The sequence below is a fragment of the Peromyscus leucopus genome, chromosome 8b (genome assembly GCF_004664715.2).
Source record: "Peromyscus leucopus breed LL Stock chromosome 8b, UCI_PerLeu_2.1, whole genome shotgun sequence".
Classification (NCBI taxonomy): Eukaryota; Metazoa; Chordata; class Mammalia; order Rodentia; family Cricetidae; genus Peromyscus; species Peromyscus leucopus.
The window spans coordinates 7,952,607-7,971,574 of NC_051086.1; the positions used below are offsets into that span (position 1 = coordinate 7,952,607).

The 18,968-nt window shown below is 51.8% G+C and overlaps 1 protein-coding gene across 3 annotated transcripts; it reads left to right on the forward strand.

The window, feature by feature from the left end:
• Positions 1–16: 16 nt before the first annotated feature.
• Pigq (phosphatidylinositol glycan anchor biosynthesis class Q) lies at positions 17–17,280 on the forward strand. 3 transcript variants are annotated; one of them, XM_028854607.2, is made up of 11 exons: positions 17–102; positions 5,701–6,399; positions 9,304–9,510; positions 9,654–9,774; positions 11,702–11,828; positions 12,093–12,246; positions 12,362–12,473; positions 12,884–12,964; positions 13,494–13,608; positions 15,042–15,103; positions 15,948–17,280. In XM_028854607.2, the coding sequence occupies exons 2-11, from the start codon at positions 5,711–5,713 to the stop codon at positions 16,098–16,100; spliced, it is 1,821 nt and encodes a 606-aa protein (XP_028710440.1). In that variant the 5' UTR covers positions 17–102; positions 5,701–5,710; the 3' UTR covers positions 16,101–17,280. The 3 variants fall into 3 exon arrangements, with proteins under 3 accessions (XP_028710440.1, XP_028710442.1, XP_028710439.1); XM_028854609.2 differs by lacking the exon at positions 17–102 and adding an exon at positions 950–1,115 and having other exon boundaries at positions 9,379–9,510; XM_028854606.2 differs by lacking the exon at positions 17–102 and adding an exon at positions 965–1,115.
• Positions 17,281–18,968: the final 1,688 nt, after the last annotated feature.

Consider the following 18,968-nt stretch of genomic DNA (forward strand, 5'->3'; position numbering starts at 1 on the left):
GGGCAGCTTGGGGCAAGGGTGTGGTCTCTTAGTGCCCCAGCCCCCGGCCTCAGAGACATCCCCATTTTTGAGCCTCCAGCAGCAACTCTGGGCCTAACAGAGGTAAGGGGTAGACACATGAGAGGGACAAACCCTGGAAGGGTCCTGGAAGGAACACATGGCAAGGGTTGGGTCTCCAGGTCCTCTCCTGTACATATCCCATTTTGAAAGAGGTCTTCAGTTTCTCCTGCAATCCGGGTCCAAACCACTCTGGAGCTCTTGGGTCAGGTACCGGGTGGCACAGTCCTTTCTTTCATACTCTTCCATTCAAGACAGGAAAATGTTGGCCTTTCCTCCCATGTTACAAATGAGATCTGGAAGGGGAGGGGAGCGCGCGGGGTGTGTGTGTGTGTGTGTGTGTGTGTGTGTGTGTGTGTGTGTGTACTCAGTGAGAATCCGGGTTTCAGCGCGGTGTGTGTGTGTGTGTGTGTGTGTGTGTGTGTGTACTCAGTGAGAATCCGGGTTTCAGTCCGCCCCTTCAGGGTGTGGGACGACAGTCAGCCTGTCATCTGGACATTGAGATCTGTGGTTTATAACACCACACCTGTCGCCCCCTTCAAGTTATCCCAATATGCCTTGATCATTATGTTGTAGGGGATTAATGGACAATGTAAGATCTTTGCGTGTAAGTAAACGCTCAATAAACAGTTGCTGCGTTTTTAGAGATATTGTTCTCCGACTAAGCGGCCCAAATATGTCGGCGTGCATCCAGCCTACAATGCAGAGAGATGGGAGGGCCCGGGGCTTAGGAGCCTAGGCAGGGCATGAAGGTGAGAATAAAGCGACCTGGGTCCTTAAAGGCTGGTTTCACCGGGTCTTTCAGGACATTTAAGGCGGGTGTACGTTTGATGGCTGGAGTCGCGCGCGCGGAACTCTCGGGCTCAGTTGGTGGGCAGCCCGGGCACGTTTGGGGACGGACCGTCGCGCGGCAACGCGCGGAGCCGGCGGAAATGGGGCTGATGTCCCGCGGCGGGCCTGGGGGCCGCGAGCATCGACGTCCTCCCGGGCCCGCCGGACGCGGTTCCCAACCCAGTCCCTTCCCTACCGCTCGGGGACGCGGCCCAGGGAAGCAGCCGGTGAGCACTAGGGGGCGGCGGGACCGGGAGAGGAGGAAGAGGAAATCCCGAGGCAGTGCAGGCCTCTTGGTCCTCAGTGCCTGTCTCCTAATACTCTGAGATGGGAAATCCGCAGGCCCGAGAGGAGGGAGCGGCGGCCAGCTCGGCGGCACCCGTGTGGGTCTGGCCTGCAATCCGGAGCTTGAGGGCGCCGAGCGGCCCCTCCTCCCCTCCAGGAGGGCACTAGCTGGAAGATTCTTGGAGCACCGGTGGAGAGGTTCACACTTGTCCTTGACCCCCAGTAAAGATCGGAAACAGATTTACCTCCTCCTTTTGAAATGAAAAAGGAAAGCATTTAGAGAAGCAAGAAAGTGTTTCTAGAGAACAGGTCCAGATTGGCCTCACAGTCCCAATGTAGCAAAGGATGACCTTGAATTTTTGATCTTCCTGCCTCCACTTCTCGATTATAGACATGCACTACTACTGCCGGTTTATGAGGTTCTGGGGACTGAGTCCAGGGTCTCCTGCAGGCTAGGCAAGCACCCTACCAAACTGAGTTACATCTCCAGCCAGAAAAGTGGTTTTTTTTGTTGTTGTTTTGAACGCGGAGTAAATATGAACCCTCGCAAAGATTCATAAAGGAGAGTTTCAGCTATGATGTGTCCCTGGCCCTTTTTAACTGGGCCATCTCTCAAACCTGTCCATGCAGGGGAAGTAAGCAGTAGTTCTGCTTCTACTGAAGTCTGACTTGGAGTTCTACGAAGAGACTTCCTGAGGCCTCTTTTATTAAACCCATCTGGGAATAGGCTGTCGGGGAGGGAACTGACTCCTTCCTAGCAGAGGCAGCTTTTCCAGGTGTGGGCTGTTCTTTTAATCAGCGTCTTTAAAGATGTTCGCACTGCCCAGGTTTCTGCCTTCTCTCTCCGGCCTCTCACCTTCTCTTGTATCGATTGGCTGCTCTTTCATCTTTTTTCTGCTGCTGGAAGCACACTCCTTTACACTTCAGTAGTTCCGGAGACTAAGTTGGAAGTGAGGGTGGGAATTTGCCCCATAACTACTTGAGTTCTTTCAGTACCCCACGGATCAGAACACCAACCTCTGCCTACCATCTTTCCTTTGACCCGAGATGCTTTTTATTTTGCTTTACTTTTAAGGTAAACCATAAGTGAAGCATGCTCTACAAAAAAGATGTGCACAAATTATATGTACAGCACATTGAATTTACTTATTGTGAACAGACTCAAAACTATTCCCCCCCAACATCTGTTTATAATTAGAACAAGGACATTTCCCTTCCCACACTATTGAAAGCATTTTCCCTTAGTTCCTGTGAAGTGCTCCCCAGGAGAGTCAGATGGTTTTTCACTGAGCTGGTGTGTTGTTACAGAAAAGCTTGGGCTGTGCTGAATGATCTCCTGTGACAGTGGTCCACTGGGGCTCTTACAGGCAAAATCACTCTAGAACCCTTCCCCCTTTTTCTGGTTTTTTTTTTGGGGGGGGGTTGGTTTTAGAGACAGGGTTTCTCTGTGTAGTCCTGGCTGTCCTAGAACTCACTATGTAGACCACGCTGGCCTCAAACTCAGAGATCTGCCTATCTCTGCCTCCCAAGTGCTGGGATTAAAGGTATGGGCCACCACCGCCCGGCTGCTCTAGTACATTTTACAATGCATTACTGCCCCATGTCATGGCCCTCTGGAAGTGACAAGAGAAATTGGTTCTTGACACTGGGCATGGGGATTTGGCCAGGGCTGGTGTTGGGTATTAGGATTTCTCTCTGGACACCCACGGGTTGCCTGCCTTCTCCAGGCACTTTGGAGTTTGTTTACTGAAGACTTCTGGTTTGGAGTTCTTTTTTTTTGGGGGGGGGGTGGAGTGAGTTTTATTTCAGTTTACAGGTGATACAGTTTGTAGTTCTATGGAGAGGCTTCCTGAATCTTCCTTACTTGACCCACCTGGGAATGGCTGTTGGAAAGAGAGCTTTTTTTCAGGCTTGGGTTGTTCTTTTAATCAGGATCAGCATTTTGAAGTCCTACAGCTCAACTTAAGGGTGCCTTTAGAACTGTCCACTTTGGGATGAGCTTATAGCCCCTAGGAGGCCCTCGGTCTTACAGATCCTTAGCATTACAAAAACAAAAAGCTTTTCTAAGTTGTTCATGCAGGGTCTTCTCTGGGCTGGCTTACCTACAGGAAGGGGAGCAGCTGCATCTGGGTCCTTCAAGCCCCGGGCACTTGTCTGCAGGACAACTTCCCTCGTGTCCAAGGGTCTGTGTGAGCCTAGAATGGCAGCTGGAGTTCATCACAAGATCTGTGTCTTCCTCAGGAAAGGATCCAAGATTGGGGGTCTTGGCTCAGGGTCGCTTTGTCCTTCATGTGGGTAAGATGGGGTAGTAACAAAAAAAAAAAAAAAAAAAAGGCACATGTAGTTCCCAAACCCTGCTAACCACACTTAGTTCAGCAAGGATGCCTGTGAGGAAACCCACCATCCCTAAATAGCTCCCTTCTGTGGAAGGAAAGGTGTAGGGTCCACAGAATAAAGGATTTGTAGCTGCTGTGGTGGTTTTTGATGCTCAAAGGCCACATCAAGATCCCGAGAGGTCAGGAGGGCTGGTGTTTCGCTCAGAGAACATGTGTTAGCATTCTCCCATGGAGAGGAATACTGCCCTGCTGGGAGTCCCATCTTGGGGGGTGTGACAGGAAAGAGGAAGATGAACACTACCCAGATATGCCTCAGGGAGGTAGAAGGCTGAGGAGAGACAGCTCTACCACTAGGCTACATCCTCAGGCCCCCCTTTTCCCTTTTAAGATAGTCTCACTAGACTAACCCTGTGTCGCCCAGCAGGCCTTGAATTTGCACTCCTCCTGCCTGGACTGTCCTCTGAACCCAGTGGCAGGAGGACAAGCTCCCTGCTACAGAAGGAGAGATTCCTTCTGAGTCCTAGGCCCTAGACTCAGCTCTAAACCAGTGCTCTGTGTGTGCATTTGTTTTCCTGAAACCCCAGACAAGTTTGTTTTGTTTACTTTTATTTTGTTTGGTTTTTGGTGGTATTAGCTCAAACTCAAAACACTGGCCATGCTAGGCAAGCACTCTATCATTAAAAACCATCCTGAGGCCAGGCGGTGGTGGCGCACGCCTTTAATCCCAGCACTCGGGAGGCAGAGCCAGGTGGATCTTTGTGAGTTCCTTGCCAGCCTGGTCTACAGAGCGAGATCCAGGACAGGCTCCAAAGCTACACAGAGAAACCCTGTCTCGAAAAACCAAAAAAAAAAAAAAAAAAAGAAAAGAAAAAAGAAAACCATCCTGAGCTGGAGAGATGGCGTATTGGTTAAGAGCACTGGCTGCTTTTCCAGAGGACCTGGGTTTAATTCCCAGCACACACATCACAGCTCACAACTGTCTGTAACTCCAGGGCTTCTGACACCTTCACACAGACATACATGTAGGCAAAACACCAGTAAACATAAAATAAAAATAAATTATATGAAAGAAAGAAAAAAAAAATCCCTGGCCCTCCAAAGCAGATTTAATAATTTTTTAGATTTACTTAATTTATGCATACGAGGTTCTGCGTGCATGTATGTATGTGCACTACATGTGTGCCTAGGCCCCATGCATCTGCTAGAACTGAAGTTATGGATGAACCCAGGTCCTCTGCAAAAGCAACAAGTACTCTTAACCTCTGAGCCATCTCTCCAGCCCCAGGTTTAAACATTTTATCTTAATTCTTGCTTAAGTAAATCCTGTTTGTTGCTATTTGAGACCAGGACTTATTTGTATTGCAGGCTTTTCTGGAATTTATGTGTAGGCCTGGCTGGCCTTGAGCTCACAGTGATCTTCCTGCTTCAGCCTTCTGAGTACTGAAACTGTAGTCAAAGAGCTATTCTTTCTTCCTTTTCTTCTCCTCTTTCTTTTTTTTTTTCATTTTTCTTTCTTTTTTCTTTTTCTTTTTTTTTTTTTTTTTGGTTTTTCGAGACAGGGTTTCTCTGTGTAGCTTTGCGCCTTTCCTGGAACTCACTTTGGAGACCAGGCTGGCCTCGAACTCACAGAGATCTGCCTGCCTCTGCCTCCCGAGTGCTGGGACTAAAAGTGTGCGCCACCACTGTCCGGCTCCTCTTGCTTTTGAAGGCTGGCCTTGAACTCCTGGAACTCCTGCCTCTACCTCTCCATTGCTGGAATTACAGGTATGCATCACACAGCTGCCTTCTGGTTTGTTCAAATTAGGATTTGTGTACATGCTCATACTGTGTGCTTTTACATAGGAAACTCATAAGGAAGCCTTTCTCATTAAGTCCTTAAAGACCTCAGACTCAGCCCCCCTACTGTTATCAATGGCATCTGTCTGGGTACCTCACTTTGACCTGCTTCAGGCTGCTTGTTTCAGAACCTAAAGAAGGACTAGTCTGCTATCCAACATACAGCGCTCTTCCTGGGGCAGTGCTTGGAAGAGTTCAGTCCCTGTGAGATGCCATGACCCACAGTCTCTGCCACCAAATCCGGAACTGTGCTTTCCCAACCTGTGGCCAGGTGAAGGGTCCATAAGCGTGGCACAGCATCTAGCAGCCACAGAGTGGCAGCAGCTGTAAACCAACCTTTCCTTCTCTCTTCCAGGGTCCCCGGCATGGTGCTCAAGGCCTTCTTCCCCACATGCTGTGCCTCAGCAGACAGTGGACTACTGGTGGGACGGTGGGTCCCGGAGCAGAGGAGTGCTGTGATCCTGGCTGTGGTGCACTTTCCCTTCATCCCCATCCAAGTCAAGGAGCTCCTGGCCCAGGTGCAGAAGGCCAGCCAAGTACAAGTGGCTGTGCTAGGCACCTGGTGCCACCGTCAGCAGGAACCCGAGGAGAGCCTGGGGCACTTCCTAGAGGGCCTGGGTGCCATCTTCTCCCATGATCCCTGGTTGCGGCTGTGCCGGGAAAGGGGTACCAGGTTCTGGAGCTGCAAGGCCACTTACCGTCACGTGTCTGACACTCCGGGCCCAGCCCCTGAAGACCAGGTCATGCTCATCTTCTACGATCAGCGCAAGTTGCTGCTCTCCTGGCTGCATCCACCGGCAGTACTGCCTGGCTGCCAGGGTGGAGAGACCACACCCGGCACGGGAGGCCTAGCTGACATCTTTGACACTGTGGCACGCAGTGAGGTGCTCTTCCGAAATGACCAGTTTGATGAGGTCCCGGTCCGCCTAAGCCACTGGCAGTCAGAGGGCGTGGAGGCCAGCATCCTGGTGGAGTTGGCAAAGCGGGCCTCGGGGCCTGTCTGCTGGCTGCTGAGCTCTCTGCTGTCTCTGCTCTCAGCTGCTAGTGCTTGCCGGTAGGTGCATCCGACAGGAAGGGTAGAGCAAGGAGTTGGTCCCATGAGACCTGTAGGCTCTCCCTTCCATGTGTAGAGACAGTGACAGCCAGAGAGTCCTTCCTGAGGTGTGTGTTGTTCTGGAACCCAGTTCTCATCTTACCTTTGCATCTCAAAGGATGGCGTAGTAGAGGCTGTTGTGTCCCTTCTGGGTCAGTATTTTTTATCTGGAGCCTATGATTGTGTGAGGCCCATCTGTTCAGGTATAAATGCTTCACAGATGCACCACAGATGCTTCAAGTGCCTAAAAAAGAAATCCGATGAACTGGGTTATTGTACCTTTAAAAAAATTTATATGTATGAATGTTTACCTGCATTTATATATGTGTAGTATGTGTGTCCCTAGTCAGAAGAGGGGTCAGATCCCCTGGAACTGGAGTTACAGATGACTCTGAGCCACCATGTGGGTGCTGGGAATTAAGCCTGCATTTTCTGTAAGAGTAACAAGTGTTCCGAACCATTGCCCCGTCTCTTCGGCTCATCTTACTATTGTTTTGAGAGATGGTCTCAGCTATGTAGCCTTGGCTGGCCTGCAACTCCCTATGTAGACCAGGCTGGCCTCAAACTCTGCCTTTCTCTGCCTCTGGGAGTGCATGGATTGAAGGCCAATATCTGCCCTGCCTGGAGTTGTTGGCCTGTGAGGACACAGAGCTGCCCACCCCCTGCTTCTTTGTCTGCCCCCCCCACACACACACCCACAGCTGGCTTCAGCTGCTGATGCATTTCCTCTCTAGACCAGTCAGTTTCAGTTGCCTGGGGTGGTGGTCCCCACCTAGGCTCTCTAGAATCATGGGTTGCTGACCTGGTGAGAGATTTGGAAAAGTCCCCAAGTCCTGGGAATGCTGGGTAGTGCCATAGTTTAGCTTGTGAATGGGAGCCTGGGGGTTTTACAAATGTTCTCTCTTAGCTTCTCAACTCTGCCTCTCTTTTTGAACTAATACAGTTTTTATGTATCTCAAGCTGGGTACAAACTTACTATGTAGCCATAGATAACCTTTACCTTTAATTTTTTTGGGACAGTGTGTCACTATGTAGTTCTGGCTGTCCTGAACTCACTCTGTAGACCAACCAGCCTGACTTTGAACTCACAGATCCACCTCCCTCTTCCACCATAGTGCTGGGATTAAAGGCGTGCACCACCATGATACTGGGCAAGCAGTCTACCAGCTGAGCTCTCTGGACTAAGATGATGTTTTTTTCTTGGTGCTGCCGCCCATAAGGAACAGCTGTATTTCTCCCTCAGCTCTTCCCTCCCTTTACATCTACAGACTGGTGTCTGGTATGGGGTCTGGCTGACCTTGCCACTTTCCAGAGGCTCTGGGGACCTTTGGATACTTTTCCAGAAAAGGAGCCCTGGGTAACCTATGAGGATACACTTTAGGTTACAGTAGCTGCTGGCTGTCTTGATGTATGGTGTAGACTGTGACAACCTTGGAATTACTAAGGTGGAGGTATATCTGGGCCCCAGTGCCGTTACATGAGAGAAGTTCTCTTTATCTTCTCAAGGGAGTCAAGAAAGCTGAAGAGATGATGCTTGTGTACTGATTGCAGGCACCAGCCTAGCCGTCAAGCCAGAGTCGTACGTAGGAGTACTGGTGTACACAAGGCTGTCACTGTAGAGTCAAGCTCCTCTGCCTTTCGTGACTTTGTGCCCTTCCCAAACAGCCTCAAGGGTATTGTGAGCCTGGGCCATGAAGGACTGCCCTGGAGTCTGGAGTTTCATGTGGCCAGTGGGAGGTCACTATGGTTGGCTATTTGAAAGGGAAGGCTCTGTTGAGTACAGTTCTTAGAACTGACTCAAAGCTCCCCCGCCCCCAGGTTACACACACAGCTCTGCATGTCCCGGAGCCCTTGGGTCCCTCCTACCTCCAGCAAGGGCTCTAAATGCAAATATAGCTCCTGCTGCTGCTACTGTTCTCTGTGCTCCTCAACTCACGTTCCGGCTCCCGAGTGCAGCCTGGTTGCTGTCAGGTGCTTCTCACCATGTGAGCATCTGTGGGAACATCTCCATGCCTCCTTTGTAAGGAATTCAGGCTTACTAGGGAGCCCAGCAGAACCTTGCTGGGCTGGGTTACCATCCAGTAGGCAGGGCAAGTCCTGGTGGGTGGGAGGTGACCTAATCCCCACTTTTGGGCTTTTTTTTTTGTTGTTGTTGTTTTGGTTTTTTGAGACAGGGTTTCTCTGTATAGCCCTGAAACTTGTTCTGTAGACCAAGATGAGTGAGGTCCACAAACTCACAGAGATCTACCTGTCTCTGCCTCCTGAGTGCTGGGATTAAAGGCGTGCACCACCACTCCCCAATTGGTTTTTTTTTTTTTTTAAAGATTTATTTATTTATTATGTATGCAGTATTCTTCCCCCATACCCAGAAGAGGGCACCAGATCTCATTCTAGGTGGTTGTGAGCCACCATGTGGTTGCTGGGAATTGAACTCAGGACCTCTGGAAGAGTAGCCAGTGCTCTTAACCTCTGAGCCATCTCTCCAGCCCCCAATTGGGTTTTTTAATGTTTTGTTTTTGAGACTGGGTAGTCCTGATCAAGTTGGCCTTGAACTCAGAGATCTGTCTGCCTCCTGAGTACTGGTATTAAAGGCACATGCCACTATTCCTGGCTCACTTTTCAGGCATTTTGAGACTCATCTTTGTATTGGCTGGTGAGCTCAAGTATGCCTGAGGCTCTGTGAGGGGTCCTGCTCTGTAGTGACAGTCAGCACAGTGAGGGAGGGGGTCTCAGGAGGGTGCTGTGCATTTCACACTTAGGCGTCCTTGCTTGGCCATGTTGGCCTTCATACTTGCCTGGGCCTTGCTGAGTGTTGGAGTGGAACCAAAGGGCTCAGGCTGAGTAGATCTGGCCCTTTCTTTCTAGAGTGAGGGACCTTGACTGGAAAAGCAAGGAACTAAAGGCTGGAGCTGTCAGTCTCAGGCCTTCTCTCCTCCCCAGGCTGTGGAAGCTCTGGCCCCTTTCTTTCATCAGAAGCAAGCTCTCCACCTGTGAACAGCTCCAGCACCGCCTCAAACACCTCTCACTTATCTTTAGCACCGAGAAAGCCCAGAGTCCCATGCAGCTGATGAGGTATGGTCTCCTTTACAAGGAAGGGTGGTCTGGCCCAGCCCCTTCTCCACCTCTGCTCTGCACTCTGCCTCCAGCCAGGCCTCTCTTGGGTCCCAGGCTGTGTCTGACTGTCTCTCAGCTACTGTCCCTGACATTTCTCCCAGGAAAGCCAACATGCTGGTGTCCGTGCTACTGGATGTGGTCCTTGGCCTGCTGCTGCTCTCCTGGCTCCACAGCAACAACCGGATTGGACAGCTGGCCAATGCCCTGGTCCCCGTGGCTGATGTGAGTAGATCTGGGTGATGCCCAGTTTCCTGAGGGTGGGGAATCCTCCTGGGCAGTCCTTCAGCTGGCAGGAGCAACTTCCCTGTCCTCACCCAAGGTACCAAGAGCTGTGTCTCTCAGAGCTGCATTGGCCAAGTACCTGTTGCCCCTTCTTGAAGGTGGCAGTGTCTGGGGGCCACTTGTGGTTGAGGCTTTTGTGGGCCCCTTTTCTGTGCTGGGCTGCTCTTCCAGATGAAAGCCAGCCTTAAGACACTACAGTGCTCTGGGCTGTTGTTGGGCTGGCCAGATTGCTGGCCAGACACTACTCCCAGATGGCTCTTACCCTGGAAACAAGAGACACGAGCCTGTCCTCTCTTCTCCCAGGGTTCCCCTGCATCATGTGCAGCACATCCATGCTGGTCCCTTCCTGTTCTTCTGGACTCCTCTGTCTCCTCATTTCCACCTAACCTCAGAGCTTTTCAGATCTCTATCTCATCTTCAGTAGAGCTAAAGGTCTCTCCCCCCTGTGGGAGCCTTGAGAGTCTCCCCATGAGCACAGTCTCTGCTCCATCAGTGCAGATGGATGAGAGGTCTTTTCGCTGCCTTGCCAGGATCTAGAGGCAGCAGTAGGCTCCTCTCAGCGTCCTGAATTGTGAGATAGGTGGAGGTCATCCCAGTAGGAAAGAGAAGCTGGGGTTGGGGCGGAAGGGGTCAGGCTCTTTCTATATTCTCTTTCTTGGCCAGCCTTGTCTGAATCCTCCTTTTTGCAAAATTGCAAAAAAAAAAAAAAAAAAAAAAAAAAAAAAAAAAAAAAAAAAAAAAAAAAAAAAAAAAAAAAAAAAAAAAACCATAAATATTTAATTAAAAAGTGGAGTCTTTTCCTGCTGCCAGGCTTTTATCCTTTAAATATTAAATAAGCCCTATTTATAAAGAAGGTTTTGTTCTCTTCCCTGGTGGTCCTGAGGCTCTTGCACAGGGTTGCAGGAGGCTTTGGGAAGAGCGTATAGGGATACAGGAGTGACTCCGGAGGCCTCACCTTGGTGAGCAGGAAGAGCATCCCTCAGCTTCCTTACTTCCCATCTGTGCTCAGTGACTGGCGCTCCATCCTGCAGCCAGGACCACTTTTCCTGCTTCCTGTTGAAGTCTCTGTGTTGTTTGTGGTACTCAATTAAGTCTGTCTTTGCAATGAGTACCCTTGCTCTCCAGGGCCCCACCTGCTCCCTGAGTCCCTGATGGGGTTGACACCCTCTCAGTCACCCAGGATGGCTGTCCATTGTTGGGTGACCTTAACCTCTGCTAGCAAGTGGCAAGGAGAGGCCTTTGACCGGGGGCTTCGGTATTCTCAAGCTTCCCTGCATGGTTTGAACTGAGCGAGGGTCAATGCAGCCTCAGCCATCCCCAGGTGTCCTGGGCTTAGGGCTCGAGTTCCAGGGCTCAAGTGGAAGATAGTGAATGTGAACTTCTCAGGCTGAGGCAGATGTCCCTGGGGGACACATGCCCAAGGAATTGGTTTATGGACACTAGCCTGTTGGAAGATACCTCAGACCAGGATCTTAGAAATCATCTGTGACCAGGAGTCAGGGATCCAGTGACCAGACAAATTTGGGAAATACTGCCTCTGTACAATGTTAGAAGACAATGATTTGCCAGGAGTGGCGGCACACTCCCTTAATTCCAGCACTTGGGAGGTAGAGGCTGGCGGATCCCCGAGTTTGAGGCCAGCCTGATCCATATAGTGAGTTCCAGGACAGCCAGGGCTACATAGTAAGACCTAGCTACCCGCGCCCCACGCCCAGAAAAAGACAACTATTCTGAACTTTGGAAGGAAGTGTAGGCTGCCTTTGCCCTGCCTAGATAGACTGGCTATGGTGGGAGCCCATATGGACAGTCCTCGACCTCCTTACCTCAGTGTGACCATGTCATCCCATCCCTGCCCATGTCTCTGTAGCACGTGGCTGAGGAGCTCCAACATCTGCTGCAGTGGTTGATGGGTGCTCCTGCTGGGCTCAAGATGAATCGGGCACTGGATCAGGTGCTAGGCCGCTTCTTCCTGTACCACATCCATCTGTGGATCAGTGAGTGCCTGATGGGCAGGGTTGGGCAGCCCAGCAGGGCTGTTTGAGGAGAACAGGGAACCCTAGCCAGGCCCTCTGCCTCCATTTTCTGGCTTCCCCTTTGTATGAAGCCGACTGTGTTGGGCCAGCTGCTCAAGCCCAATTCTGGGGCTAGTGGCTGGGTCTGTGCTCACTTGTGTCCTGAAGTGTTAGGTATCCATTCTCAGGAACTGGGGCTCCCTGTGCCTTGTTGGGCACTGCTCATGGCTGAACTCCCTCCTGCAGGCTATATCCACCTTATGTCCCCCTTTATTGAGCACATCCTGTGGCATGTGGGCCTCTCAGCCTGCCTAGGACTGACTGTTGCCTTGTCCATCCTTTCGGACATCATTGCCCTCCTTACCTTCCACATCTACTGCTTCTATGTCTACGGTGCCAGGTATGTGTGTGTTCAGGTGTGGTTTTCTAAGCCATGGGCACACAACAGGGCCTGAGCAGATGGGTGAGATGTGGCACAGGGCCCCAGCTGGCCCTCATGAGCCTGTGTCCTACAGGCTGTACTGCCTGAAGATCTATGGCCTCTCCTCTCTGTGGCGTCTGTTCCGGGGAAAGAAGTGGAATGTTCTGCGCCAGCGGGTGGATTCCTGTTCCTATGATCTTGACCAGGTACCTACAGCTTTGAGCCTGCTGTCCTGGTCAGGGCAGCTACTTGGACACTACCAGTGACCAGCCTACTGCTATCCTGTGGCTATCCTCCAACAGTTGGCCTAGGGGGAGGTGCCAGCAGACCTACATACTTTCCCCAGGTGGGCACAGGGTGTGCTTTGACTTATTCCATTTGCTTACCCAGACCTGATACACACTTTTTCCTAACCTCATATTTGTCTGTGTACCCTGTTGGCTCTTTCCCCACAAGCTACCAGGTCCACAGGGTATGTGAACATACCCCCTCATGGTAAAGGGAACATGCTGCTCAGGAGGCCAGAAAATCCCAGCTGCAGTTTAAGGGTGGGTGTGTATGGCCCCCCTGGTTTGGGTCTTGTGAAACCAAGTGTGTTGGTCCTTGTTCCCCACAGCTGTTCATTGGGACCTTGCTCTTCACCATCCTGGTCTTCTTGCTGCCTACCACTGCTCTGTACTACCTGGTATTCACCCTGGTGAGCCCAGTACCTCCTGCCCTGGGGCCTACAGAATTTGGACTGGTCACTGCCCGAGCCAGCCACATGGGGGGGCAGGCCATCTACCTCTTCAGGTCACACCATCATGGCTGTTCTGAATTCTCTGGGAACTATGTACTGGCCTTAAAGCAGTTTTGGGGTCCTGCCCTGGAGAGGGCTGGCTACAAGGAGGTCAGGACCCAGAGTGGGTGGATGGGATCATAGAGGGACCCACCTCTAGTGAGCACCAGGGTGGACAGTGTGAGGTCAGTGATACCCAGTTGGCTCAGGCCCTCCAGGTGTAAGTGTTGGGAGTGTGGATGCCCAGTCTCTGACAGGAAGGAGTGCCAGCTGCCCTGCTGCCAGCCCTTTAGTCTCTTTAGGGTGGAATCTGTTTTCTCCAGGGTTCCTGAGCCTCTGGCCACCCTCAGTGAGGGCAGCTCAAGAGCCTGTTGGGCTGCTCTCCTAGGCCTGTCTCATGTGTGGCTTCAGCCCCAGTCAGTGGCCCTGAATGTCCCCTTTGCTCCAGCTCCGGCTCCTGGTGATCACTGTGCAAGGCCTAATCCGTCTGCTTGTGGACCTCATCAACTCCCTGCCCCTCTACTCCCTTGGCCTTCGACTCTGCCGACCGTACAGGCTGGCCGGTAAGTGCTGGGTGCTGGGTGGCTGGCCTCTGGCAGGTGGTACAGCATGTCCACAGCCCTTACAAAAGCACCTGTGCTGACCTCGTGTGTCTCCTGAGAGAACTGGTGTATGTGGTATAGGTGAGCAGAGCAGGGCAGACAGGCTTGGCCCTGGGAACATGCAGTCTGCTCCGTCTCCCGAGTAAAACTCAGAAACATAAAGACCCGAGGCCTCATCCTTCCTGTAATATGTGAGGCTTGCTGCTCAGAGAAGTCTATCTCCATGTGTTTCTACCCTGTATGTCTGCTTTTTTGGTGACCCTCGCCTTTGGAAGCAGGCCAGAATGAGGACTGCTCGACTGTAACAGGATCATCCTGTGCTGCCTGTAATCATCAACTATCACTCAAGCTGAATCTCTGCATTCTGATCCCAGAGTCCTTGAGGGCAATCTATCTCCTTTAGGCATGAGGTGGTTGTGGTCAACCCATTTGTCTCTGGGCCTTTGGACACAGCAGGGACCCTAGGATTACCTGGTATAGACAGTGTTCAGGATCATTCAGGTGACTTCTAAAGTGACCAGTACGCCAGCCATTTGATAGGATGGGCAGATCCTTGGCTTTGAACCAGTATCTAGGTCTGCCTGCAGGCATCTCCTTGCTGCTGAATGACTAAAAATCATCCTTCTGGCTAATGTCTCCATTAACTTCAGGAGGCCCAGGCCAGAGATTCATTTGCAATGTTGTACACATACCCTCTGCCTCCACTTCTTCACCTCAGACACAAGACAGGTGGGCCGCAGTAGGCCCAGACACAGCCTAGGATGCAGGGCCTCTTCCTCCCTAGCCTGGAGCCAATAGCTTAGGCAGGGCAGTTGAACTTTGCTCAGCAGGCCATGGTTCTGTCCCTTCTTACCTCACTGGCTTCAAGGAAGCTTCATTTTCTGCTTTTTGTTTTTGTTTTTGATTTTTTTGAGACAAGGTTTTACTGTGTAACCCTGGCTATTCTAGAACTCACTCCATAGACCAGGCTGACCTTGAGTCGAACTCAGAGATCTGCCTGCCTTTGCCTCCTGAGTGCTGGGATTAAAGGAGTATGCCACCACTGCCTGGCTATTTCCTGCTCTTTTTAATAACTTTCTTCCTGGGCATTTCCTAGACTGAGAGCCCAAACTACAGGCCAGGGGTGCTGTGGGTCCCTAAATCAGCCAGACATAAAAGTCATAAGACACTGAACCATTAATAGGGCATCTGCCACCCAACAAAGAGACAGATGGGAAAGGTGGAGGAGGAGAGAACCATGTATGTCTAGGTAGGTCTGCTGCCACCCGGGTGGGCTTCTGTTGTTAGAAATTGCCATCTGCAACAGCCTCTGCTAACTCTGGGACCAGGGAGGCTAACTTGGGTTAGAGATTCGCCATCTTCCTTCCTAAGTATCTACCTTGCTTTCCTTATAGCTGGTGTGAAGTTCAGAGTCCTGGAACAGGAAGCAGGCAGGCCCCTTCGCCTCCTGATGCAGGTAAGAACTCCCTCTGCCCTCCACTGCTGCTCCGACCTGGGACCCCTTCCCACCATGCTCTGCTGTGTTCTGGGACAGCTGGGGTCAGCTGGGGTTACTTCAGCCAGAGGTTGGATACAGGTAGAAGGGCCCAGTAGAGCTAAGGGTTCCCAGGCATCTGAGAATCAAAACTCACTGTGTCTAGGGCTTCCCATCAGGGTTGGGGCACCTGTTATGGTCTACATAGCTGATATCTAGTCTGGCCTGTGGGTGGGGTCCCCTTGTCCTGGTCCATGATCTGCCCCGGGCCCCATCGTCCTCACGGTTGTGATGAAGCAGAAATGACTTAGCCAAGGTCTCAGAACAAGCACTCATTTCCTGTTGGACTTGAACCCCTGGCTCTTTCACTGTTGTAAGTCTTGGATTCTTGGTCCCAGTGGGAGGGAACAGAATAAGTTTTGGGGTGACCAGCCAGGTATTGAGGTGTACCTTGGGCCAAGTCCAAGTGTGGTGTCTTTCAGTTGCTGAAGCATCTGCCTGGTCACCCTCCCAGGAGGCTCCCAGAAGCAGAGTGGACCCTAGGGTAGGGCATTACTGACCCAAAGGGACATTGAGCTCCCCCTGGCTCCCTCCCTTCCTCGGGGGATCAAAGTGCCGTGTGGCCTGCTTCTCTGAGGGTCAGCTTGGCTGTCTCACAGGCAGAAGTTTGTCAGGGCCTATCTGGTCTTGTCCTACATTTGCCTAGCCAAAGAGTCCCCAGAGGGCCAGTCAGGCCCAGGGTGCCAGCCCTCAAGACCTTCCTCTGTAGACACATCTGAAGCACCCATGACCACCCACCCTACTAATAATTACCCTGTCCTTACAGATAAACCCCCTGCCCTATGGCCACGTGGTGCGCACCTACCGCCTGCCTAGCTGTGGCTGCCATCCCAAGCACTCCTGGGGTTCCCTGTGCCGAAAGCTGTTCTTCGGAGAGCTCATCTACCCCTGGAGGCAGAGAGAGGACAAACAGGACTGAGCAGCTGGACACAGCCTACCCATAGCTACTACACAGCCATCGCACTCCCTCTCTGCCTGGATAGCAGTGACCATGGGTTTATCTCAGGTCCCATGGGCCAGCCAGACACTCTGTGTGCTGAATGTAGGCAGGTCTTACCTTTGAGTTACTGCTCTGGCTTTCAGGCCCTGTGAGCTTCAGTCCTGCACTCCATCTCCCTAGCACAGTGGTTCTCAACCTTCCTAAAGCTGCGACCCTTTAATACTATTCCTCATGTTGTGATGACCTCTAGCCATAAAACTATTTCGTTGCTACTTCATAACTGTAATTTTGCTACTGTTATGAACTGTAATGTAAATATTTGTTTTCCTATGGTCTTAGGCGACTCCTGTTGCCTAAGGGTCGTTCACCTCCTAAAGGCATCGCAGCCCACAGGTTGAGACCCACTGCTCTGGCACCACCTGCTTTATTGTGGTCGGTGCACTGAGCCTGATTCCTAGGAGTGCTCAGACTCTGGGATATGCTGGCAGGTGTCCTTGGCTGCTTTAGTGGGTGGGAGCATTCCTGAGTACCTGGTGCACTCAAGGAACCTGAGCAGAACGTTTCCATCTGGGGAGCGGAGGCAACTGCTGATTCCCTGCCCCAGCAAACTAACCCCTCACTCTGTACTTCACGGGTCTGCCTGTTGCTGCTCCCTGGAGATTGCTTTGTGAAGTTGCTGCTAATAGGCCACTGGGTGCCCTTTGCCTGAAGTCACACCGTACGGGGTGATTGGATACCTGCCTACCTGACTGCCTTGCTCTTGCGTAGTGCCTCATGTGGGATAGGCCCTTTGGCACAATATTCTTTCTTTTCTCATTGACCCCTTATAGGACCAGACAGCTCTCGTCTGGACAGGCACTTCTGTGGCTCAGTCTGTGAATGACCTGGGGGAAGTGGAATGGCCAGGGTTCCCTGCCACTTAGTAGGAGCCCATGTGAGCTAGTCCCAAGCGGACAGGAAGCCTCATTGCCTGAGGGTCTAGAAGCATCTGCTGTGGGCAGGAGGGGCAGCCAGCCCTGCCTGTCTTTCAGGGGCACTCAGGACTATCCACATTGGTCATCTGTGCCTGCTTCCCTTTGCTATAGGCCACAGGAGGGTGTTGGTGAAGATGAATCCTGACCCTGTGGTGACAATAAAACCTCATGAATTTGGAGTACTAGCTTGGGTGTGATTCAAGTCTGACCAGGCTCTGGGTGCGTGGGCTAGGTGGAGCATTGTGTTACTCCATGATGACTGCCATCATTTCCTGCCTGAGGCTTCCACAATGGCCCTGCTGGGCGGCTGGCTCTGCAGCCTAAGCTCTTGAAGACATCTTAGACAGGTGAACAGACCTAGTGCTTCAGGGCTTGTGGCCATAGCTTCACCCTGGTTCCAGGGGCAGGCATATAGTCTGGTGGAGGAGGAGGGTGCATGAGGCTGCTCTGGGCTCTGAGTATGTGGATTCCATGCTAGGCAGAGTACTGACCTGGACTGACAGGATTTTTCTGTGTAGCCCTGGCTGTTCCAGAACTTGCTGTGTAGACCAGGCTGGCCTCTAACTCAAAAATCTGCCTGCCTCAGCCTCCCGAGTGCTGGGATTGAAGGCGTGGGCCGCCACTGCCCGATTTGAACTGACTCTTACCACCTGCAGTCTTCACAGGCCTCCAGGCCTGTTGTCCTGGTTAGGAGAGGAAGGCCTCAGTTTCTTCCTAGCCCGGGACTCCACAAAGGACCAGCTGGGAAGTGCCAAGAGTGTGATCAAGTGCCCATCTAGAGCCTGCTCCCTGTGTGATCAAGTGCCCATCTAGAGCCTGCTCAAAGTGGCTCTCATTTACAGTACTGGAGGAGGTTATACTTTAGGTAGCCATCACCGCCCCCAACACACACACAGCTGTCTCTTGGTCCAAATGCAGAGGCCTTGGACCTGGGCTTCTTGGTAACCATTTGGAGTGCATCTGTACACAGGTTACCACTTCCGGTGCATGCATCCTTTCCCTGCTCTGCCGGGCCACCCTTACACATCCTTTAGCTGCCTGCTGTCACCCCTAAACTCCTGGACTCCCGTCAGGAGAAGGTGCTGATCTCAGCCCAGCTGGCCCTTGTGCAGCCCTGTCATGAGATTTGCCTGGCAGCTGTCTTTCTGTGCAGCAGAGTGCTGGGCTGTCTGCCCTTCTGGGAACCAGTCAGGACCTGGCACCAGAGCTGGCAGAGGAAGCTACAAGAGTTGCCTCCTGCAGAAAGCTGTGTCCTTGGAGGTTTGTCTGAGGATTCTCAGACGTAGCCAGTGCATGTGTAACAACAAGGACTCTTGTCTGTGTCAGCATTACCTTGGTAGACAGGTTCCTAGTGCTGTCAGACTGGTGGCTTTCCCCAGGAGCTGTCAGGGTTCCCGTCGCAAGCTGCCTTCCTTTATAACTAGAAGCTTCTCTCCAGACACTTGGGACGCGGAAATGGCCTGCCCTCCTCATTTTTTCTCCACTAGCTGCAGTGTCAGTCCAGGTGTCTGGATCTGTCTACTGTGGGGCTCCTCCTTGCTGCCAGGCTAAGGCCTGGACTTCTGAGTCATTGAAACTTCTTTCTTTTTTGAAACAGGGTCTCATGTATCTCAGGCTGGTCTGAAGCTGGCTATGTAGCTAAGGATGACCTTGAGCTGCTGATCTGCCTGCCTCTACTTCTCGAGTGTTGAGATTATAGTTATGCAACACACAGCTTATGCAGTGCTCAGGATCAAACCCAGGGTTTCATGCATGCTAGACAAACTGTCAACTGAGTTCTGTTTCCAGGCCAACTGAAGTTTCTGTGGGTACCTCTGAGCTTCCTGGACACAGGGCCCAGGGTCTGTCTTCTTGTATGATTCCCAGAGCTCTC